The 25,140-nt window shown below is 43.0% G+C and overlaps 1 protein-coding gene across 1 annotated transcript; it reads left to right on the top strand.

The window, feature by feature from the left end:
- The first annotated feature begins 1,370 nt into the window (after nucleotides 1-1,370).
- On the top strand, nucleotides 1,371-24,825 carry LOC121546288 (transportin-3-like). Its single transcript, XM_041857469.2, has 23 exons — nucleotides 1,371-1,644; nucleotides 5,218-5,418; nucleotides 5,789-5,862; nucleotides 6,137-6,293; nucleotides 6,861-7,004; nucleotides 7,315-7,490; nucleotides 7,718-7,856; nucleotides 7,979-8,125; nucleotides 10,394-10,501; nucleotides 10,603-10,694; nucleotides 10,842-10,981; nucleotides 11,269-11,460; nucleotides 14,948-15,039; nucleotides 15,257-15,333; nucleotides 15,483-15,543; nucleotides 15,804-15,944; nucleotides 17,864-17,980; nucleotides 18,098-18,192; nucleotides 18,409-18,565; nucleotides 22,449-22,616; nucleotides 22,915-23,027; nucleotides 23,701-23,792; nucleotides 23,965-24,825. The coding sequence occupies exons 1-22, from the start codon at nucleotides 1,531-1,533 to the stop codon at nucleotides 23,759-23,761; spliced, it is 2,766 nt and encodes a 921-aa protein (XP_041713403.1). The 5' UTR covers nucleotides 1,371-1,530; the 3' UTR covers nucleotides 23,762-23,792; nucleotides 23,965-24,825.
- Nucleotides 24,826-25,140: the final 315 nt, after the last annotated feature.

The raw sequence follows: 25,140 nt of genomic DNA, 5'->3' as shown, positions 1-25,140 counted from the left end.
GCCAGGAGAACACTACCTGCCCGAATGCATAGTGCCAACTGTAAAGTTTGGTGGAGGAGGAATAATGGTCTGGGGCTGTTTTTCATGATTCAGGCTAGGCCCCCTAGTTCCAGTGAAGGGAAATCTTAACGCTACAGCATACAATGACATTTTAGACGATTCTGTGCTTCCAACTTTGTGGCAACAGTTTGGGGAAGGCCCTTTCCTGTTTCATGACAATTCCCCCGTGCACAAAGCGAGGTCCATACAGAAATGGTTTGTCAAGAACTTGACTGGCCTGCAAAGAGCCCTAACCTCAACCCCAATGAACACCTTTGGGATGAATTGGAATGCTGAGTGCGAGCCAGGCCTAATCACCCAACATCAGTGCCCGACATCACTATTGCTCTTGTGGCTGAATGGAAGCAAGTCCCCGCAGCAATGTTCCAACATCTAATAATAACAATAATAATATGCCATTTAGCAGACACTTTTATCCAAAGCGACTTACAGTCATGTGCACATACATTTTTACGTATGGGTGGTCCTGGGGATTGAACCCACTACCCTGGTATTACAAGCGCTATGCTCTACCAATTGAGCTACAGAGGACCACGTCTTGTGGAAAGCCTTCTCAGAAGAGTGGAGGCTGTTACAGCAGCAAAGGGAGGACCATCTCCATATTAATGCCCATGGTTTTGGAATGAGATGTTCGACAAGCAGGTGTCCACATACCTTTGGTATTGTAGTGTACTTACACCCATGAAGCATCTATAGTGCCAGGAGTTTTTCTAACCATGTGACCTGACCAGGAAAAACTTGGGGTCCAATGTCTCCTTTGCATCAGGTTACTCTCCTGCAGGGCAACTATTGACAACTGCTTGGAAGACGCAAACCTGTAATGAGCCACTATCTGGTTCGATTGCTGTAAGCGGTTTTCAACCTTTTTTGGTTACTATAATCACATTTCGCTCAGTCTGAACTGAAGTAACCCCTCATGTTCCTCTGATAAGTAAGCAAATGTTATTATGCATATTCCCAAACACCCCCTGTGGATAGGCAGGTAGGTACCCCTAGGGGTACTCCTAGCACAGATTAATAGGTATCTTTGGTACTAGTACCCCAATTTGAGAACAACTATTGTAAATCATGCACTTTGCTGACATCTAGAGGTCTTTCAGTGTATATTGGAGTTCTCTTACAAAAACATGTACATACCGCCTAGCTACATAGTTATACATTGTAACCATACATTTAATTAAATTGATATGGTGTTTCTCGTTTTTACTGCTTGTTTTACAATAACATAAAAGAGACCCGCCCACTGTGTCCCTCGAATATGTGAAGTACAGCCTTTAGTTCCTGTATCTGTATTTCTAGACGGGGGCGTTTGTCGGCAACACACACGGGGAACCTGTGTGCAATTGAGATGGCGGTCGGAACAGCGAGCACAAGGAACGAATAAATATTACCCTGTCTAAACATAAACTGTGGAACTTGTAGCGCCTTCGCAGTTACCCTAAACTACAACCTTCAACGTAGCATAGCGCTATGGAGAAACCGACAGTTGCACTTGTGTATCAAGCTGTGCAGGCTCTTTATCATGATCCGGACCCCGCCGGTAAAGAGCGAGCCTCGGTGTGGCTGGGGGAGCTACAGAGATCGGTAAGTGAACTCGAGAGATGGGGGGGGACTTGGAATGGGCCTAGAACTAGACATGGCTAGGCAGGTCGTGTGAGGCCGAAAACAAAACATTGCATCAGAATGCGTAATACCATGGTGATATAAAAACATGTATTTGTGTATGCTAAACCAACAACGAATGAATGAGCATATAATCACACGCTAGCTAACAACACACTCTGCATAGTATTAGTTAGTTAGCTATCTACCAAACTAGATTGACTAAGCTAACTAACTAGTTAGCATTAGCAACACCGTTCCATTTTTCTACTAGCCTGCTAGTAACTGTCAAGTGGAAACGGGGTTAAATCTATGGGGATTTCTAGGTGCAACGAAGATAATAAAGGCAAACATTCGCTAGCTTTCTCTCGCGTGTAGTCATAAACAATCCATGGTGTTTGAAATGCTAGCTAGTTAGCCACACATAGCAGATAACTAGTTAACAACAATGTATTGCTAGCTAGTTGTTTAGTTAGCTACTGTAGTTAGCTACTGTAGTTGGCTAGCTACTGTAGTTGGCTAGGGACGGTTATCTTTACATAATTAGTAGCTCGTGCTAATGACAGTAACGTTAGCCGGCCATAGCACAGGAAGAGCGCGAGGCGAGGGTGGCTACCTAGCTAGCGTCCAATACTTGCTAGCAAAGTATTGGACGTGATGTCTTGCTAGAAAACGTTAGCTAGCGAGATAACGATATTGCCAGGGATGCTTTTGCTTTGAGGTAGTTAACGAACGTTAACTTGGCAAGCTACACTAACAACTTCCATTTATGTTGATAATGTGTAAATGGTATGTGCCACTTAAAGTTGTTTGCTGTTGGTTAGGGTTAATGTTAGCCGTTTTATTATTTCCGCATTTGTTTGTTTTTTCCTCCGGTGGTCCTGCATCGGTCTGGTTTCCGCATATTCATTGGTTACTACTTCCTTAACTCCTGCAGGAAATGCAATCATTGTCTGTCATCGGACAATCAATGATTGAAATACGGCACACCTACATGTTGCTGCTACGTATTCCTACCAACTTTAACTTATTTTTGTGATAATTTCTATAATAGATGGCCCGCAGGTTGCATTGAGAGACACAGCCTTAGGGTAACTGGATTCAAAACCGCTATTTCTCCCCACTATCATGCAATTCCCACAGAAAGGCCTCACAAAGCCATGTATTGATTCCCTAAGAAAAAATGCAATGTCGCATAACGTTTTAAAACACGTTAGACTGTGACACCAGCAACTTCCTAAATTTGCTGGCACTTGGGGATCTGAACGGTCTAATTTGGGAGAGCAGGAGCCATCTGAGTGATGAACGCAGTGTGTGCTCTGTGCTGTCAGCAGCTTTTTCACCCAGGCTGCCAGGACATACTGGACACTGATGGACAAATGGGGGAGGGGCTTGGCTGTTTCAATTTGCAATATAAATTCTCATACACACTTTACCAGGTTTTACTTTACAGTCCTTATACCATACTCCAGAATATCTAACAGCTGACCAACTGTTGGTTAAGGCAACAAGCCCTCTATCAAGGCAGCTAGCTACAGACACCTGATGGTGTTGCATAGGAAGGATATCAGATTTGGCCTACTGTATTTGTAAATAGGCCTACTCCCTTTGGGTCTTTGCGTGTATAGGGTGGTTTTGAAATCATTTGAGTGGGTTGGGACGCAGACCTGAGAATGTAAGCATAGTGATCCATTTACTAGGGATGAAGGGCATTTCAAAAAATGTTGACTGTTGGAGTACTCACATTATTTTTTCCCCATAGACCTCGAATAGGAAAAAATAATTATATATATATTTAAAATACAAAAAAAAATATGTTCACATTTTTCTGTAGGCCTATTCCAACAGTGCGCAACAATGCCTAATTTATCATAACCATACAGATAACAAATCTTAATTGCTAAATTGCCCCATATATATTCAGTCAATTTAAAAGCAAGGTAAGTTATTGAAGCCTTAATATCAACTGATTATATTATATTGTGGAACACAATCTTCAAAAAGACAGTAACCTCAGCAGTGGCGCGTGCTTGTAGAAGCCTATGGTTGTGCAATGGCATAGCCTTGCTTTGTTAATTTAGCAGACAAGACACTTATTTCCCGAGCCCTTATCACAGTCAAGACACCTATTTTATAGTAAAAAAATATATATAACAGAATAAAATATAACCCAATGATTATCCAAATGGAAAAAAGTTGGCAGTGCGACTAAGTGATGCGTATCTCAAGTCTGGAACGGTTATTCTCAGTGATAATTTGAAACAGGGCTCAATTTGGCGAGTTGAAATACAATTTTTCCCCCAGGGTTACAAACCAAAATCCGTCTTTTCAATATACAGACGTTCGATTTAGTTTATTCTGCCTGTTCTTTGGAATTTTCTAAATGGATTAAAAATTCCACATTGAACACTGCATGGTGTTGAATTACGGCCATGACATCTGTTTTGTGAGTAGGCCTATGCTTAATTATTCTAATGAAAATATGCTCTGTCTTTATCAAACCAATACGTTTGTGTATTTTCAGTGTGGAACCTGTCTGTTTAGGGGGTTATAGCCTAGGATAATGGAGTGGATGAACATGCACAGATAGCCAACTTTTTGAAGTAATTTTTTTGACAATCGGATGAAAACATCATGACTGATTAGGCCCATCATTTAGTTATTTTTAGGGGCCTAATAGTAAAGACATGCCATTTTAACGCAATAAATGTATTACCCTTTAATGTGGCATGAATCTGATTGTCAAACAAATCACTTCAAAAAGTAGGCTACCTGTGCATGTTTGTCCACTCCAAAATAATTCCATCTAAAACAGTGCACTGTGAGACCATTTGATATATGGAAAGAGACATCTGTTACAAAACACCAAAAAGTGTGATTGTCATTTGGTCTACATTCTTGTATCCTGAATCAATTGATGCGTCTCGCTGACAAAGGGACCTTTTTTGTAGAAAGAAATGTCGGGACACCTGAAAAGGGGCTGATATACTGGACTGTCCCGGGATGACAAGTGAAGCAACATGGGGGGTTGTTTAAAACCATGACATGTAGCTGTTTTTTTTTGTGGGTTTAATTTGGAATAAGCTTTCATTTTCATATTTACCACTGTAGCAGTTACACATTAATTTTAACAACTGGGAAAATTGTTAAATTAGCATTATTAGAATTTGACTTTTGCTGCATTTTGGGGGGCTCATCTCTCATTCAGGGTGGTTGCGCGCCCCCCCCTCCCCAAGCTGGTAATTCTGACAATGTTTTCAAACCACAAGCAAAAACAACACACGGCTACGCCTTCTTATCCTCATTCATATAACTAACAAAAAGAGTATACAAAAAGGAATGAGTCCTACAAGCAGCAATGTGCCTCCTTTCCATCCTGTTTGGTCAGTTGATTGTTCCTAGGGATCCTTTACAGACCATTTAGGTGTATAGGCCTATGTGTGTAAAATTACCGGATTTACCAGTATCCCTGTTTTTCACGTCCCTTGTTCCGGTAACCTTCCTGTCTGAATAAAGTTAATGGTGGCGCTAACTGTTCTCCCCCTGTCCCCACAGATGTACGCGTGGGAGATGGCAGACCAGCTCCTCCAGCTGAAACAGGACGTGGAGTCTTGTTACTTTGCCGCCCAGACCATGAAGATGAAGATCCAGACTTCGTTCTTTGAGCTCCCCCCAGAGACCCACATCGCCCTCCGAGACTCCCTGCTCTCACACATACAGAGCCTCAAAGACCTCTCCCCCATCATCGTCACCCAGGTAATGGCCTCCCCGCCCATTGATGTAACCTAGGGTAACGCCCCTCCCATCCAATTATTGTCCATCAGGTGTCAGTCTCTTTGTCACAGTGACCACTGAAACTCCAAGAACGACTTGGATTTCTGTCTGTAGCCTTTATGCTCCTAGAATGCACTCTAGGAATGTCCCACTGCCCATCTAAATGTCCCATAGGCTTAGCAATGCACATGGCACAGTAGCAACTCTAGCATTTACCCCAATGTACCACTACCACTACAGAGGAGTAGCTGTGGTACAATTTAACAAGTACAATATTACGTGGCATTAAGATACTCTAATCCTTACAAGTTCTTCCTGGTTTCTTGTCTCATTTCTTTCCTCCCTCTCTCAGCTCGCTCTGGCCATTGCAGACCTCGCCCTACAGATGGCCTCCTGGAAGGGCTGTGTCCACACCCTCATTGAAAAGTAAGGCTCCTCCGCACCCCCATTACCACTCAACCATCCATCTCGGATCACACCTGTGGATAACAGAATGCAAGAGTTACATGATATTAGACCGTTGTAGGTGGTTCTATAAAGTCGAATGCCATTGCGTTGGTATGTTTGAGGTGACATTAAAGCTTCAAATACATCTCCTTCATGCTAATTTTCTCATAACTGCCTGCTGCCATCTCTCTCCTCCACTCTCCTTGCCTCTCTCTCTGACTCCTCTCTCTCTCTCTCTCTCGCTCTCTCTCAGGTATAGCAATGACGTCAGCTCCATGATGTTTCTGATAGAGATCCTTACAGTGCTCCCCGAGGAGGTCCACAGCCGCTCCCTTCGCATCGGAGCCAATCGCAGGACAGAGATTATCGAGGACCTGGCCTATTACTCCAGTACTGTGGTCACTCTACTGGTGAGATTTGTCTCTCTCTGGCCGACACGCACACTATCCATTCATCTTTCTCTCGCCAACACTCTCACAGACTAGCCTATTTTACCCACCTGATTAAGCTGGTCTAAACTAGAGCACCCGCCACCACTCCCCCTTACTGGATAAGCAGACCTCCCATGGGTTCATCCTCTCATTATAAAACTCTGGGGTGTACATCCTCATTATCACACAGCTATTCAACTACTACCACTACCTTAGAGGGACAAACCAAACCACTCACTTTGTAGTATATTTTTCTCTGCAGAATGTCCAAGTTTGACTGTAGATGTTTTTGAGGATTAAGCATGAGAATGTAGGAGTTGTCCTCCCAAAACCAACAGAAAATAGATTAGCTATACTGTTTGTGTTGAGGGTTACCTCAACCTACAATCAACAATTTGCCTTGAATCAATATTGATAACACCTGTCGTGACTCCTGTTGTTTCGTTGGGTGAACTTCCTCGTGCATTTGGCTTCAGACACAGCATTGGAGTTTTGATAAGGGTCAGTGTTGTTGATAGCGCGTGTGTGTTGTCTCTCTGTCTCCAGGTGACGTGTGTGGAGAAGTCTGGCAGCAATGAGAAGATGCTGATCAAGGTGTTCCGCTGTCTGGGCAGCTGGTTCAACCTGGGAGTCCTGGACAGCAACTTTATGGCCAACAACCAGCTCCTCATGGTCCTTTTCCAAGTGCTGGTATGCCTCTGTCTGTCTCTCTTTCTCTTGCTCTCTCATCTAATTTTGGAAGCACAAATAAACAGTGCTAGTGACAAACATCCCCAAAAAGACTAACAACTTTTAGAATACTCCCAAAGTCTCTCAATATTATAGCAGAATTCGTTCCAAACCCTTATTTGTGCAACAACCATGGGTGGGGGGGGGGGGCAGGGCGGCAGGGCAATAATTTATGCAGTTTAGAATGCTAATCGCTTGTATACATAATGCATGAGTTTCAGCCATGGAACATCTCTTTGACATACTGTTCTTTTTTGTCTCTGTTTGGCAGCAGAGAGACGAGACGTCCACTAACCTTCACGAGGCTGCGTCCGACTGCGTGTGTTCAGCGTTGTATGCCATCGAGAACGTGGACACACACATGTCCCTGGCCCTGCAGCTCTTCCAGGGCGTCCTCACGCTGGAGACGGCCTACCACATGGCTGTGGCACGGGAGGACCTCGACAAGTACGAACACACACACGCCTACTCCCCTTTTCATACATACACCAAGATCACCTATCCAGTCACCGCATCACCACACCCCTTCTCCCACTCCTTCCTGCCCCAAACCTATCCTTCCTCTCCATTGCTCATGATGTTGAACTCTTCTGACTCTTCTCCACACTGTCCTCTGTGTGGAAGAAAATAATACCTTTTATCCTCAACTCTCTCCTTCTCCCTTGTTCTGTCAGAGTGTTGAATTACTGTAGGATCTTCACTGAGTTGTGTGAAACGTTTCTGGAGACCACAGTCAGGAGTCCAGGCCAGGGCATGGGAGACCTGCGGACGCTTGAGCTACTGCTCATCTGTGCAGGACACCCCCAATATGAGGTACACAACATATGATAGACACTCAGACACACACACACACACACACACACACACACACACACACACACACTGTCGCTTTGGGTGGATTTCAAGTGTGTGTGTTCTCTTCTGGTGCATCTCAGGTTGTGGAGATCTCCTTTAACTTCTGGTATCGTCTGGGAGAGCACTTGTATAAGACCAACGACCCTGCCCTCCACGGCATCTTCAGACCCTACATCCAGAGACTGCTGCACGGCCTGGCCCGCCACTGCCAACTAGACCCTGACCACGTAAGGACCACCCACCACATGACAAGGAGTCCTTAACCAACTCCAATGATGCCAACCATACTCCCAATACTCTTACAGTGAGGGAAAAAAGTATTTGATCCCCTGTTGATTTTGTACGTTTGCCCACTGACAAAGAAATGATCAGTCTATAATTTTAATGGTAGGTTTATTTGAACAGTGAGAGACAGAATAACAACAAAAAAATCCAGAAAAACGCATGTCAAAAATGTTATAAATTGATTTGCATTTGAATGTAGTATTTGACCCCTCTGCAAAACATGACTTAGTACTTGGTGGCAAAACCCTTGTTGGCAATCACAGAGGTCAGACGTTTCTTGTAGTTGGCCACCAGGTTTGAACACATCTCAGGAGGGATTTTGTTCCACTCCTCTTTGCAGATCTTCTCCAAGTCATTAAGGTTCCGAGCCTGACGTTTGGCAACTCGAACCTTCAGCTCCCTCCACAGATTTTCTATGGGATTAAGGTCTGGAGACTGGCTAGGCCACTCCAGGACCTTAATGTGCTTCTTCTTTTGCCACTCCTTTGTTGCCTTGGCCGTGTGTTTTGGGTCATTGTCATGCTGGAATACCCATCCACGACCCATTTTCAATGCCCTGGCTGAGGGAAGGAGGTTCTCACCCAAGATTTGACGGTACATGGCCCCTTTGATGCGGTGAAAGTTGTCCTGTCCCCTTAGCAGAAAAACACCCCCAAAGCATAATGTTTCAACCTCCATGTTTGATGGTCATTAAGTCTCCCGAGTGGCGCAGTGGTCTAAGGCACTGCATCGCAGTGCTAGCTGTGCCACTAGAGATCCTGGTTCGAATCCAGGCTCTGTCGTAGCCGGCCATGACTGGGAGACCCATGGGGCGGCGCACAATTGGCCCAGCGTCGTCCAGGGTAGGGGAGGGAATGGCCGGCAGGGATGTAGCTCAGTTGGTAGAGCATGGCGTTTGCAACGCCAGGATTGTGGGTTCGATTCCCACGGGGGGCCAGTATGAAAAATATAATGTATGCACTCACTAACTGTAAGTCGCTCTGGATAAGAGCGTCTGCTAAATGACTAAAATGTAAATGTAAATGATGGTGTTCTTGGGGTCATAGGCAGCATTCCTCCTCCTCCAAACACGGCGAGTTGAGTTGATGCCAAAGAGCTCGATTTTGGTCTCATCTGACCACAACACTTTCACCCAGTTCTCCTCTGAATCATTCAGATGTTCATTGGCAAACTTCAGACGGCCCTGTATATGTGCTTTCTTGAGCAGGGGGACCTTGCGGGCGCTGCAGGATTTCAGTCCTTCACGGTGTAGTGTGTTACCAATTGTTTTCTTGGTGACTATGGTCCCAGCTGCCTTGAGATCATTGACAAGATTCTCCCGTGTAGTTCTGGGCTGATTCCTCACCGTTCTCATGATCATTGCAACTCCACGAGGTGAGATCTTGCATGGAGCCCCAGGCCGAGGAAGATTGACACTTATTTTGTGTTTCTTCCATTTGCGAATAATCGCACCAACTGTTGTCACCTTCTCACCAAGCTGCTTGGCGATGGTCTTGTAGCCCATTCCAGCCTTGTGTAGGTCTACAATCTTGTCCCTGACATCCTTGGAGAGCTCTTTGGTCTTGGCCATGGTGGAGAGTTTGGAATCTGATTGATTGATTGCTTCTGTGGACAGGTCTTTTATACAGGTAACAAGATGAGATTAGGAGCACTCCCTTTAAGAATGTACTCCTAATCTCAGCTCATTACCTGTATAAAAGACACCTGGGAGACAGAAATCTTTCTGATTGAGAGGGGGTCAAATACTTATTTCCCTCATTAAAATGCAAATCAATTTATAACATTTTTGACATGTGTTTTTCTGGATTTTGTTGTTGTTATTCTGTCTCTCACTGTTCAAATAAACCTAATATTAAAATTATAGACTGATCATTTCTTTGTCAGTGGGCAAACATACAAAATCAGCAGGGGATCAAATACTTTTTTCCCTCACTGTATGTCATATCTGATTGTAGAATCCCTTAACCATGTGCACATATTACCAAGTAGTTCAGTACATGTAGCTCAGTTGGTAGAGCATGGCGCTTGCAACGCCAGGGTTGTGGGTTCAATTCCCATTGGGGGCCAGTGTGAAAAATGTATGCACTCACTAACTGTAAGTCGCTCTGGATAAGAGCGTCTGCTAAATGACTAAATGGAAATGTACATCATTTAGCTTTGGCACTACTATATCATTCACTCACGGTCTCATCTTTTGTGTTGATCCACAGGAGGGCATCCCAGAAGATACAGATGACTTTGGGGAGTTCAGGATGAGGGTGTCTGATCTTGTGAAGGATGTAATTTTCCTTGTGGGCTCCATGGAATGTTTCTCCCAGGTAGCTACCTTCACCAAATGCAAATTCAAATGATGTCATTAAGATGACAAACTATACCGACTGCCTTCTCTTTTTTTTTTCTCCCTTTCTCGCTCTCTCAGTTGTACTCCACTCTAAAAGAAGGGAACCCTCCCTGGGAGGTGACTGAGGCTGTTCTCTTCATCATGGCCGCCATCGCCAAGAGTGTAGACCCGTGAGTGTCCTCTATTCATTTTATTAATGAGAAATAATGTGCAATGACTAAATCCCTTCCTCACCGTGTAGAATGTGTACAACTACTTGTAGATTTGTATATCCTCCCACCGGGGTGTTTGTGTGTAACATGTTAATGCTTTCCCAGTGAGAACAACCCCACCCTGACGGAGGTGTTGGAGCAGGTGGTGCTGCTGCCAGAGACGGTCCATATCGCCGTGCGCTACACCAGCATTGAGCTGGTGGGGGAGATGAGCGAGGTCGTTGACCGCAACCCGCGGTTCCTCGGTAGGTTCAGTGGTCACGTTACGGTCAATAGCTTAGCTTGGGAACTGAGTGATTGAGTTCCTCAATTTAGAGGTTCATCTTCATCTGTGCGTTTTGAGCACATCTCTATTTCCTTGTAGTTATTTTTCAATTTCTTGTTCCTTCCTGTGTCAAATGCCCGCGTCACTCTGTTTTGTTACGTCCCTGCTGCGTTATGAATGTGTGTCTCTGTGCATATGTCTCGCTGTGTCTCTGTTGGCTGTATACTTTGGTTGTGTGTATGACCTTAGCCCCGCTCTATGTCGCAGACCCCGTGCTGAACTACCTGATGAAGGGCCTGAGGGAGAAGACCCTGGCTTCCGTGGCGGCCAAGGCCATCCATAACATCTGCTCTGTGTGTCGGGACCACATGGCCCAGCACTTCCAGGGCCTGCTGGACATCGCCCGTGCCCTCGACTCCTTCGCCCTGACCACCGAAGCCGCCGTAGGCCTCCTCAAAGGTAACTTAATGCCACCCTTAAGTATTTTTATGGGGTAGGTCAGCTTTAATATTACAGATAGATTGTGGCTTCTATCATTGTAATTGTCTGCATCATTTTCAATCCCCCATATTTTTTTTGTGTATCTATATTATTTTCCCCTAACCCTACCACCCCTCCCGTAATTGGAGTAAACTAATGGACAACCATACTTAGGCTTCTACTTCCAGCTTATACCTACTATATACATTTTACGGACACAATATATTTTACATTGCTTATCTTTTGTTTTGTTTTTAGTCCCATCCATCAGTTACCCTCAACCCCTCCCATCTATCTCTTGAAGACCATCCCGTTTTTATTTCTAGCTACCATATATTTTTCTGCTGTGATGTTTCACAAAATTTCTGAACCTTTCTATTCTTATAGTTTCTACAGATTCTAAATTAAAGATGAACACCTTTGCTAAGAGTATTATTATATTATTGATCGATTGACTAAGACTTTTCAAATCGCCCAGCAGTGCTATTTGCAGAGTTGGCTTCAGGTAAATGTTGGAATTTTTCAACCATTCCTGAACCTGCGACCAAAAACAAGCTACACATGGGCAGTACCAAAACAAGTGATCTAATGATTCTGTCTCTTCGCAGCAAAATCTGCAGAGCTGGGATGGTTGTCTCCTCTCTCGTATACAGTTGAAGTCAGAAGTTTACATACACCTTGGCCAAATACATTTAAACTCAGTTTTTCACAATTCCTGACATTTAATCCTAGTAAAAATGTCCTGTCTTAGGTCAGTTAGGATCACCACTTTATTTTAAGAATGTGAAATGTCAGAATAATAGTAGAGAGAATGATTCATTTCAGCTTTTATTTCTTTCATCACATTCCCAGTGGGTCAGAAGTTTACATACACTCAATTAGTATTTGGTAGCATTGCCTTTAAATTATTTAACTTGGGTCAATTGTTTCGTGTAGCCTTCCACAAGCTTCCCACAATAAATTGGGTGCATTTTGGCCCATTCCTCCTGACAGAGCTGGTGTAACTGAGTCAGGTTTGTAGGCCTCCTTGCTCGCACACACTTTTTCAGTTCTGCCCACACATTTTCTATAGGATTGAGGTCAGGGCTTTGTGATGGCAACTCCAATACCTTGACTTTGTTGTCTTTAAGCCATTTTGGCACAACTTTGGAAGTATGCTTGTGGTCATTGTCCATTTGGAAGACCCATTTGCGACCAAGCTTTAACTTCCTGACTGATGTCTTGATATGTTGCTTCAATATATCCACATACTTTTCCTTCCTCATGATGGCATCTATTTGTGAAGTGCACCAGTCCCTCCTGCAGCAAAGCACCCCCACAGCATGATGCTGCCACCCCTGTGCTTCACGGTTGGGATGGTGTTCTTCGGCTTGCAAGCTCCCCCCTTTTTCCTCCAAACATAACGATGGTCATTATGGCCAAACAGTTCTATTTTTGTTTCATCAGACCAGAGGACATTTCTCCAAAAAGTACGATCTTTCTCCCTATGTGGTTGCAAACCGTAGTCTGGCTTTTTTATGGGGGTTTTGGAGCAGTGGCTTCTTCCTTGCTGAGCGGCCTTTCAGGTTATGTCGATATAGGACTCGTTTTACTGTGGATATAGATACTTTTGTACCTGTTTCCTCCAGCATCTTCACAAGGTCCTTTGCTGTTGTTCTGGGATGGATTTGCGCATTTCGCACAAAAGTCCGTTCATCTCTAGGAGACACAACACGTCTCCTTCCTGTGCGGTATGACGGCTGCGTGGTCCCATGGTGTTTATACTTGCGTACTATTGTTTGTACAGATGAACGTGGTACCTTCAGGCGTTTGGAAATTGCTCCCAAGGATGAACCAGACTTTATTTTCTGAGGTCTTGGCTGATATCTTTTGATTTCCCATGATGTCAAGCAAAGAGGCACTGAGTTTGAAGGTAGGCCTTGAAATACATCCACAGGTACACCTCCAATTGACTCAAATGATGTCAATTAGCCTATCAGAAGCTTCTAAAGCCATGACATCATTTTCTGGAATTTTCCAAGCTGTTTAAAGGCACAGTCAACTTAGTGTATGTAAACTTCTGACCCACTGGAATTGTGATACAGTGAATTATAAGTGAAATAATCTGTCTGTAAACAATTGTTGGAAATACTTGTGTCATGCACAAAGTAGATGTCCTAACCGACTTGCCAAAACTATACTTTGTTAACAAGACATTTGTGGAGTGGTTGAAAAATGAGTTTTAATGACTCCAACCTAAGTGTATGTAAACTTCTGACTTCAACTCTGTATGTGTGTGTATATAATATATCATTGTTTTCAAGAATTGTGTAATTTAAATATTAGATGTTTTTAATCCGGCAAATCTCCCAACTATTTTGCAACCTGTATGGCGCAGCTGTACATTTTTTGGGTCCAATTTTGGTCTTTAATGTAGGGCCGACAGACAAGTCCCGTGCCTTCTCCACCTTCCACTTGCCTCCTCCATTTTTACAATAGCTGCAATCCGTTGGATGTGATTTTGGTTAGAGAAGACATTTCGATATATTTTTGTTAATTTCAAGTGTGACAACTCCACCAGTCCTAGTTATATCATTTAGAACGATTATGCTGTTTTACATTTTTTTTTCAAAAACATTTTTTAAAATCAATTAGTATATTTGAGTTTAACCATAATATTTGTTGTAATATTTGTTCTGTCTTTTCTGTTGGATGAAACTGAAATTGCAACCAGCTTTCTATGTCTTGTTTTAAAAATAACCGAAAGTGAGAGGTTGTAATCTGAATGAAGAGAAAAATGCCATTCTAGGACACTGGGTGAGCCATTCTTAGTAATCTGCTAGAGAACCAGTTCGGATATAATTATAGTTTTTTGTATGACTGAAGCCTTAAGTGAGAGGTCCAATGCTTTAGTAATTTCTGCCCTCCGAATTCATACTCATTATATAAATAGGCCCATTCCAAATAAAGTGGAATAATAAAAAATAAAATAAAAGTTGTTGAGTGTAGGCAGGGCCATAACTCAATAGGAAAAGTGTGATATGACTAAATAATTAGACAGGTGTTGTCCTTTCCATGGTAGCAAGATCTTATCTAATTTGGGTGACTTTATATTAAAATGTATTGAAGTGAGATCATTTATTTATTTTGGATATGAATACCAAGTATTTCCACTTCACCGTCGGACCATTGTATTGGTAAACTACACAGTAATGTAAAAGTTGTATTTTTTGTGTGATTTTAATACGTAATATGGTGCACATACAGTGGGGGGAAAAAAGTATTTAGTCAGCCACCAATTGTGCAAGTTCTCCCACTTAAAAAGATGAGAGAGGCCTGTAATTTTCATCATAGGTACACGTCAACTATGACCGACAAATTGAGATTTTTTTTCTCCAGAAAATCACATTGTAGGATTTTTAATGAATTTATTAGCAAATTATGGTTGCTCTGTCACCATGGTAACGCTGGTTGTTTTGCCCTGCAGGGACAGCCCTGGTCCTGGCTCGTTTGCCCCTGGAGAAGATTGCTGAGTGTTTGAGTGACCTGTGTGCTGTGCAGGTCATGGCCCTCAAAAAGGTGTTTTTTTTATTCTGCCATTTGTTTGTGTGCAAGTTTGGTTGTAGGTTATGTGTGTATGAGGTACCTCGGTAGAAGTGTGTAACCCACTACAATAGTGTAACAGTTTTGTGGATTGGGTAGTTGTAAGTCGCTCTGGATAAGAGCGTCTGCTAAATGACTAAAATGTAAATGTAAAATACCAACAGGTTTGCTTATGTTTGTCTCCAATTTTCAGCTTCTCTCTCAGGACCCCAGTAATGGGAAAGCCGCTGACCCCACTGTCTGGCTGGACAGACTAGCAGTCATCTTCCGGTACACTCAACCCATTTATAATACGTTATACTGTATATACATATCCTGATTGCACAGGTCATTAACTGTTTTATGTAACTATACTGATATGATGATTTGGGCTGATTGTTTATTTTAAGCAGACATTTTAATCATAATGTTTCCCCCAGACACACAAATCCCATCGTAGAAAATGGACAGACACACCCATGTCAGAAAGTCATCCAGGAGGTAAAGCAACTGGCAGTCTACATTTTTTAGCAATTTTTTGTATTTGGACAAGGCTACCATTGCATACAACCTGCTTTGTTCAATCCATTACTTGGACTGTGTTTTAATGGGACTCAAATGAGACTATTTTGGTGCTCAACTACCCTGATTCTTCTCTCCCTTGCAGATTTGAACTTCAACTTGAGGCCTTGATTGCGTACAGTCATTCCCACAGCTTCTCATGCTAAACCTATATTGGGTGTTTTCTTGGTTCTCTGTAGATCTGGCCGGTCCTATCAGAGACTCTAAACACACACCAGGCTGATAACCGCATCGTGGAGCGCTGCTGTCGCTGCCTGCGGTTCGCTGTGCGCTGCGTGGGCAAGGGCTCTGCCTCTCTACTACAGCCACTAGTCACACAGGTGTGTGTCCCTGTGTTTGGGTCACGATAAGCCCCATATACAGATAGATAAATCTTGGTTGGAGTCTGTTATATGTGTATACAAATTCCATCGCCACCAGGTGCTTGTTGAGCCCATGGCAGCTGGTGACTGATGGCAAAGTTAGGCTAAATGTGTAAAGTATAGGGTTGTAAAATTCCAGCAACTTTTCTAAACTCCTGGGTTGAAGGATTCCCTGGTTTCCTGATTATACCCTCCTGAATCTAGATTATTGGGAATTTATGGAAATTTACTGGAATTTTGCAACCCTAGTACAGGTCTTTAACAGAATGTGTGTATTGTTTCAGATGGTCAGCAGGACTCGACATTAACCTTGTCTGCTTGCCCATGGCAAGTAAAAAAAGTAATAATATTGTTGGACAAGCAGATAACAGATTCAAGTTGTCCGAATGGACAAGTAAAAAAAATTAAGCCAAAATCGCAATATCAAACAATTAGGTTACTCCGATCATAGTTGGATCAGTTTCCTCCGGATGCGATGTTTTGCTCACTGTCCACCCAATCTCTGCAGAGCGCATCGGAGTACAGTATAATTATTGTAGGCCTGCATTTACAGGCAAAGCTGTCTTTCAATCATGCAGTCGCGAGATGCGTTTTTGAGATCAAAGCAAGCCCGCGTTTGCACATTTGTTGATAATAATTGCTAGTGAGTTATTTGCCCGCTTATAGCAATTTTTTGGTCAGCAATAAGAATCCTGGAAAAGTCATGGTGTGCATCACGTGTGTGTGTGTGTGTGCCAGTGGGCAGTTGCCAGAGGAGAGAGGGAGGGAGAGCGAGACTGAGAGACATTTGAGCATCAGGTAAAAATAATGATATGCAAAATACTAACTAGATAACCAGCCAAACTACACTATGTTTAGAATTTGAATCTCGCTAGTTAACTATTTAACTATTAGCATGAATGAAATGTCATGTCCGACGTCCTAAAATAACTTTCCACCGGCACTCATGTATAACCGCAAATGGCCAACACGCATTTGATATGGGTGCGTAGTTGATGAAATCAATGCTGCATACTCCGGTTGTAAAACCGTCTCTTAAGCGATCAAAATTGGCTAGGATTCTCCTCTATTCAATACTGGCCATGTAATTCTGACAAAGTTAACAAATATTCTTAGCATAGCCTAATTGACAAGTAACTCATGCTGTCAAGATCTCCCCTGAACACTGAATATTTTAACATTACAAATAGATAAACTTCTTAGTTGGCTACCTCGCCCACCATAACCATTTAATCCCTGGTTCATTGAATGAGGGAATTGTTTTATAAAGACATAAAGTATTTGGTTGTAATTGTAATGTTGCAGGGTGGCCAACCCTTGTCCAGGAGAGCTACTGGGTGTGCAGGCTTTTGCTCCAGCCCTGCTCGAACACACCACATTGCTCAACAGGACCTTGATAAGCTGACTGGTGTGTGAGCAGGGTTGGCTAAAAAGCCTGCACACCCAGTAGTTCTCCAGATGGAGGGTTGACGGACCACATGTGTTTTATACAGTAGCCTATCAGTGCAGTATTTTACTTTGTGGGGGGTTAAGTGCCTTGCTCAAGGCCACAACGGCAGGAGATATAATACATGAGATCAGAGACCAGCAGCCTTCCATTGTCAATACCAGTGATGATGATGAATTTTATTTTGTGAAGTGGTTCCTTGCATCATACAACACCATTTTCAGTCACCTTTTTGGCTCATGGTGTTTGATCTTTTTTTTTTGTGTGGATGGGGACGGGCGGACAAGTGACTTGAGCTTTCAGACATGTAAAGATTCAGTCCCAGAAGTTCATGTTAAGCCCTGGTCAGTGTGTACCAGGTGTAAAGATGTTGTGTTTCAGATGGTCAGTGTGTATCAGGTGTGAAGATGTTAAATGTGTGGTGTTTCAGATGGTCAGTGTGTACCAGGTGTATCCCCACTCCTGCTTCCTGTATCTGGGCAGCATCCTGGTGGATGAGTACGGCATGGAGGAAGGCTGCAGACAAGGTCTACTGGACATGCTACAGGTAGGGGAAACACACACACCACTTTCATAGGTACTCATAGTTCACGAGAGTGGCAGTGGAACTCTGGTTGTTTGCGATTGGTTTTGAACTGACTTTGTCCCTTCTCTCTCCCCGTAGGCTCTGTGTATGCCCACCTTCCAGCTATTGGAGCAGTCCAACGGTCTCCGTAACCACCCAGACACAGTAGACGACCTCTTCAGACTCGCCACCAGGTATGATCAACTGCAACACAGTTTAGACAGTTTCTCCTCTTCCTTTAAATAATAAGTTCACTTACTTTTAAGTGGCAAGAATAAAAACTAACCATTGCTGGGGACCTGACAGGCATACTTGTTTTACAGCATTCAGGTTATAAAGAAGAGTATCTCTCTCTGCTATGACCTTCTCTCTCTTTCTTCCCGTCTCTCTCTCGCTGCTTCTCTCTGCAGGTTTGTCCAGCGTAGTCCCGTCACCCTGCTCAGCAGTGGCATCATCGTCCACATCATCCAGTGTGCCATCGCGGCCACCACACTGGACCACCGGGACGCCAACTGCAGCGTCATGAAATTCGTCAGAGACCTCATCCACACGGGCGTCATCAACGACGTGAGTCACCCCCAACAAACAGTCAATCTAATGTTGGCTATTAAAATCAGATCCAACAATAATATCAAGGGATTAGAAATCCGGGGCTTAAAAACAAAGGTGTCATTGTACGCTGATGATTCATGTTTTCTTTTAAATCCACAACTTGGATCCCTCCACAGCCTCAGAGGATCTAGATAATTTTTCTAACCTCTCTGGATTACAACCAAATTATGATAAGTGTACTATATGTATTGGATCACTAAAAAACACAACTTTTACATTACAGTGTAAAATAAAAATGGTCTGATGGTGATGTGGGTATACATATCCCAAAATAAATGATCTCACTGCAATACCTTTTTTTATAGAAAGTTAGCAAAAATAGATAAGATCTTGCTACCATGGAAAGGTCTATTTGTGGAAAAATCACCGTGATTAACTCTTTAGTAATATCCCAGTTTACCTATTTGCTTATGGTCTTGCCTACACCTAGCGAACTGTTTTAAAAAAATTACATGAGAAAAAGATTACATTTTATTTGGAACGGCAAGCCAGACAAAATTAAACGGGCCTATTTATATAATGAATATGAATTCGGAGGACATAAATTATTAAATATTAAAGCATTAGACCTATCACTAAAAGCTTCAGTCATACACAAGTTATACTTAAATCCGAACTGGTTCTCTAGAAAATTAGTAAGATTGTCTCACCCAAGGTTCAAGAACGTCCTTTTTCCCTTTATTCAGATTACAACCTCTCACTTTCAGTTATTTGAAAAGGAAATCATCTCCCAAATATCGCTACTTTTAAACAAGCCATAGAAAGTTGGTTGCAATTTCAATTTAATCCTCCAGAAAGGACAGAACAAATAATGCAACAAATATTGTGGTTAAACTCAAATATACTAATTGATAAAGAAACCCATTATTTTTTGAAAAAAGTTTAAAAAGAGGTTTAATCTTCGTAAATGATATCATCGGTAGGACTGGTGGAGTTGTCGCACATGCAGCTAACAAAAACATATGGAAATGTCTGCTCTACCCAAAATTACAACCAAATACATTTACATTTTAGTCATTTAGCAGACGCTCTTATCCAGAGCGACTTACAGTTAGTGAATATATATATATATTTTTTATACTGGCCCCCCGTGGGAATTGAACCCACAACCCTGGCGTTGCAAACACCATGCTCTATCAACTGAGCTACATCCCTGCCGGCCATTCCCTCCCCTACCCTGGACGACGCTGGGCCAATTGTGCGCCGCCCATGAGTCTCCCGGTCGCGGCCGGCTGCGACAGAGCCTGGATTTGAACCAGGATCTCTAGTGGCACAGTTAGCACTGCGATGCAGTGCCTTAGACCACTGCGCCACTCAGGAGTACCATTACAGCATTACCGCAAAAATCGAAGAGGAAAGTGGAATGGGGAAAAAGTAAGGAACTTGTCTGTCGGCCCTGCATTAAAGACCATAATTGGTTAAAGAAAATTGTGATAAATAAAAAAGTATATCAGTTTCATTTAAGGACCAAAAAATTTACAGCTGTGCCATATAGATTGCAAAATAGTTGGGAAGATATTTTTTGCGCACCGATTCCATGGCACATGGTTTATGAACTGATACGCAAAACGACGCCGGATTCAAATCTTAGAATCTTTCAATTTAAATTATTATACAACATTCTTGCAATCAATATAATTATTTATATGGGGGATACAACCTTCCCAGCTCTACAGATTTTGCTGCAAGGATGTAGCTCGTATGTAGCTTGTTTTTGGTCACAGGTCCAGGAATGGCTGAAGAATTGGTAGGGTTAGAAAGTAATAATGGAAAATATATATTTTTTAAAAGGGTGTATGTATATATACTCTCTCGCTCGCTCTGGCAAAAGTTTTAGAACACCTACTCATTCAAGGGTTTTTCTTTATTTTTACTATTTTCTACATCGTAGAATAATAGTGAAGACATCAAAACTATGAAATAACACTTATGGAATCATGTAGTAACCAAAAAAAGGTTAAACAAATCAAAATGTATTCTATATTTGACTATGTACAAATATCCACCCTATGCCTTGATGACAGCTTTGCACACTCTTGGCATTCTCTCAACTAGCTTCACCTGGAATGCTTTTCCAACAGTCTTGAAGGAGTTCCCACATATACTGAGCACTTGTTGGCTGCATTTCCTTCACTCTGTGGTCCAACTCATCCCAAACCATCTCAATTTGGTTGAGGTCGGGGGATTGTGGAGGCCAGGTCATCTGATGCAGCACTCCATCACTCTCCTTCTTGGTAAAATAGCCCTTACACAGCCTGGAGGTGTGTTGAGTCATTGCCCTGTTGAAAAACAAATAATAATATGCCATTTACCAGACGCTTTTATCCAAAGCGACTTAGTCATGTGTGCATACAAATGATAGTCCCACTAAGCCCAAACCAGATGGGATGGCGTATCGCTGCAGAATGCTGTGGTAGCCATGCTGGTTAAGTGTGCCTTGAATTCTAAATAAATCACAGACTGTGTCACCAGCAAAGCACCCCCACACCATAAAACCTACTCCATGCTTTACGGTGGGAACTACACATGCAGAGATAATCTGTTCACCCGCACCGCGTCGCACAAAGATGCGGCGGTTGCATCCAAAGATCTCCTATTTGGACTCCAGACCAAAGGACACATTTCCACCGGTCTAATGTCCATTGCTCATGTTTCTTGGCCCAAGTAAGTCTTATTATTATTAGTGTCCTTTAGTAGTGGTTTCTTTGCAGCAATTCGACCATGAAGGCCTGATTCACACAGTCCCCTTGAACAGTTGATGTTGAGATGTCTGTTACTTACATTTTAGTCATTTAGCAGACACTCTTATCCAGAGTGACTTACAGTTAGAGTGCATACATTTTTCATACTTGAACTCTGAAGCATTTATTTGGGCTGCAATTTCTGAGGCTGGTAACTTGATTGAACTTATCCTCTGCAGCAGAGGTAACTCTGGGTCTTCCTTTCCTGTGGCGGTCCTCATGAGAGCCAGTTTCGTCATAGCGCTTGATGGTTTTTGCGACTGCACTTGAAGAAACTTTCAAAGTTCTTGACATTTTCCGCATTGACTGACCTTCATGTCTTAAAGTAATGATGGACTGTCGTTTCTCTTTACTTATTTGAGCTGTTCTTTCCATAATATGGGCTTGGTCTTGTACCAAATAGGGCTATCTTCTGTATACCAACCCTACCTTGTCACAACACAACTGATTGGCTAAAACACATTAACTTTTTAAGAAGGCACACCTGATAATTGAAATGCATTCCAGTTGACAACCTCATGAAGCTGGTTGAGAGAATGCCAAGAATGTGCAAAGCTGTCATCAAGGCAAATGGTGGCTACTTTGAAGAATCTCAAATATAAAATATTTTCTGATTTATTGAACACATTTATTTGGTTACTACATGATTCCATATGTGTTATTTCATAGTTTTGATGTCTTCACTATTATTCTACAATGTAAAAATTAAGAAAAACCCTTGAATGAGTAGGTGTGTCCAAACTTTTGACTGGTACTGTATATTTGCAAAAAATATATGGGGGATTGGAAGTGATGCAGACAATTACATTGATGGAAGCTACAATCTATCTGCAATATTAAAGCTGATCTACCCCCTAAAAAATATATATATATATTTCAACAGTCAATGTTTGTCTCTGTTGCAGAATCACTGATCTACAAATACATTTGTATCCCAAATTATTCCTTATGTCATCAAGACTAGCAAATCTGTGCCTCACCTTGCTCAAACTGTTCCCCTCAAACATGCGGATTCACTCAGATTGATCTATCAAAAGTCTCCTCTGAATAACAATTTATCAGTCAGTCAGATTGTCATGTGTTTATTTCCGTTGCAGCACGAGGATGACTTTGAGCTGCGGAAGCAGCTAATAGGCCAGGCCATGGGGCAGCACGGGCAGCAGTTGGTCACCCAGCTCATGCACACATGCTGCTTCTGCCTGCCACCTTACACACTCCCCGACGTGGCTGAGGTGCTTTGGGAGATCATGGTGTTCGACAGGCCGGTGAGTCTCACACACACACACACACACACACACACTCTTAGCTCTTTCACTCCTGACAGTACTTATACATATGCAGTTGAACATGCACTGGTGTCTTCAACAGGTGCTCGCTGTCATACCACAATATGACACTAAGAGAACATCTTTCAACAGGGACCACAATTCATATTCACACACACTTCCAATGACATGGGCATGACAGGACTTTCAATCATGAGATAAAAGTGTGTTGTAGTACTACGATTGCATTGCCTCCTGATGTGCGTTTGATGTTTAACGTTGCGTATATGTTTTCTAGACGTTCTGCCGCTGGCTGGAGAATGCGCTGAAGGGGCTTCCTAAGGAGACGTCAGGCGGGGCGGTGACCGTCACAAACAAACAGCTCACAGATTTCCACAAGCAAGTCACCAGGTGAGCATATCACAGCCACGCCCCTTCCATGCTTCTCAAGTGTAATCATGTGCATTCCTTCCTGCCAGAAATGATCTAACTAGCCACATGTTGTCCTCATAGGTTCAGGAGTTATGTCAGGTGAAACTCTGCATAGTAGATGACTCCCTGTCTGCTGTTTTTCTACTATAAAACAGCTAGCTGTTTATGTTCTGACTCTGGGAAGAGCTCATGCGTTACTGGGCATGCTCAAACGAGCTGCTCCTGTGGCATTGGAACGCTGGCAAACCGGAGTAGGGAAACCTCATGGATTCCCTGCCACAGGTTCAGGCTCGCCTATAAGCGTCCCTTCCCTTTTCCAGCGATCCACCCTCCCTCCCACGCAGTCTCTCTGAGGGAATGGGAGCTTCAGACAGAAATACTATCTAGCTGTCATCTGAGGGAGCACTTTGAGTTCACAGTAGGAGTCTTGAGACAAACCGCAGGCTAGACATGGGTTAATTTCAGTTCAGATTAATTTAAAGTGAACTTGATTAAATGGTGATCCTGAATGTGTTGAATTACCTTTTTTTATTTTCCTATTTCATTTGAAATCACCTTTACCATGTAAATGCACCACATGAATAACGTTGCCCTTTCTCGCTCCCCCTCTCTTCCTGCCACCCCCTCTTTCTCCGTCTGTCCATCTCTCCAGTGCGGAGGAGTGTAAGCAGGTGTGCTGGGCCATCCGGGAGTTCACCAGATTGTTCCGATAGCCACGCCCAAAGAGCTCTGCCAGAACACCAGGTAAGGCATCAACACAGAAACACAAACAACCCCCCGCACTGGGATCTGCAGACTCATCTCGCCCCATGTCTTTAGATGGTTCCAAAAAAACATCTGATCGTATATAGGTTGGCAAGTGTCAGTAAGATCTCCATTGATTTCTTATTGTCCTTTCATTGTTTTTCTTCCTCAGGTTAAATATTTTGGCGAACATTCAGAGGTGACGGCAAAGAGGCTGAAGACCGCAGCAGATGAGAATCTAAAGGGATCTCCTACTGGACAGATGGGCGGGACTTGGCACTGTGGAAAGCCAATCAGACGCATCGCAAGGATTGGAGTGACAGGGTGAACCCGTAATCGAAACGCGCCTTCGACTTTGGCCGTGTGAGAAGAGAAGCCCCCCCCCCCTCCGCTCCCTCTCGCTCACTGTCGCCACAGTAACAGGTGGCACGAGGGTTGAAAGGGGGTGGGGTGGGGGGGGGTCAGGTCCGAGGAGGAACGAGAATTCACCGACTCAAAGAAATGGAATGGGATTAGTTCTGCGTCAGTTGGATTTCTACAGGATCCATCTTCAAAAAGAACAAGAGAAGGGAAGGAGAAAAAAACAAAGAAAAAAAACAAAGGATGTGCCTGGTTGCAAATCATAATGCATCAAAAAAAGACTTGTACGTTTTTAAATTGAGAAATGATTTATTTTCATGGATGTGTCTTTAGAACTTTAACATGGTCTTGCTGTCGGTGCCATATAGAAAAATAAATAGCAAACCCACGATGCCCTTCACAAAATGGTCACCACTGCCTTGTGGAGGCATTTAGGAAATGGTTGAAGGGAATGCTGGGAGATTTGGCGTCACCTTTGACCTTTTTAAACATGTTGGCTGGAGTTTTACTGTTCTCTATTGCCAGGGAAGGAGAGTTGTGACTGGTCGAGTGGGACTCTGGCAAATAGTATATATTTTCTTTTTTTTTTGTTCTTCCACCTCTGGAGGCAGACACCACCGTTGGCGCTGTAGCCATGTTGTGAACAACAATAAAAACGACCGTGAGGAACAAACGTGCCCTTGTCTGTGTATCATGTTTTAGAGTTTAGACGTTTGTTCATACCAGACTCCTCACCCACACTCATTCTCTGGAAGAAACCAGTTGGTCAAGGTGTTCTGTCTGTCAGACAACACACACTTTGATATTATGCATTTGGTGTGCTATAGGTGTTGTATTCTACTTAGATAAATGTCCAGACAGATGCTGACATGCATGCATTTAAGTAGCTGCAACTCAGTGGAAATATATCCAGAGACACTTCCACACATGCAACCATACATTTACATTTTAGTCATTTAGCAGACGCTCTTATCCAGAGCGACTTAGT

The sequence above is a fragment of the Coregonus clupeaformis genome, unplaced genomic scaffold, assembly GCF_020615455.1.
Source record: "Coregonus clupeaformis isolate EN_2021a unplaced genomic scaffold, ASM2061545v1 scaf0013, whole genome shotgun sequence".
NCBI lineage: Eukaryota > Metazoa > Chordata > Actinopteri > Salmoniformes > Salmonidae > Coregonus > Coregonus clupeaformis.
This window is presented reverse-complemented; position numbering and strand designations above follow the sequence as displayed.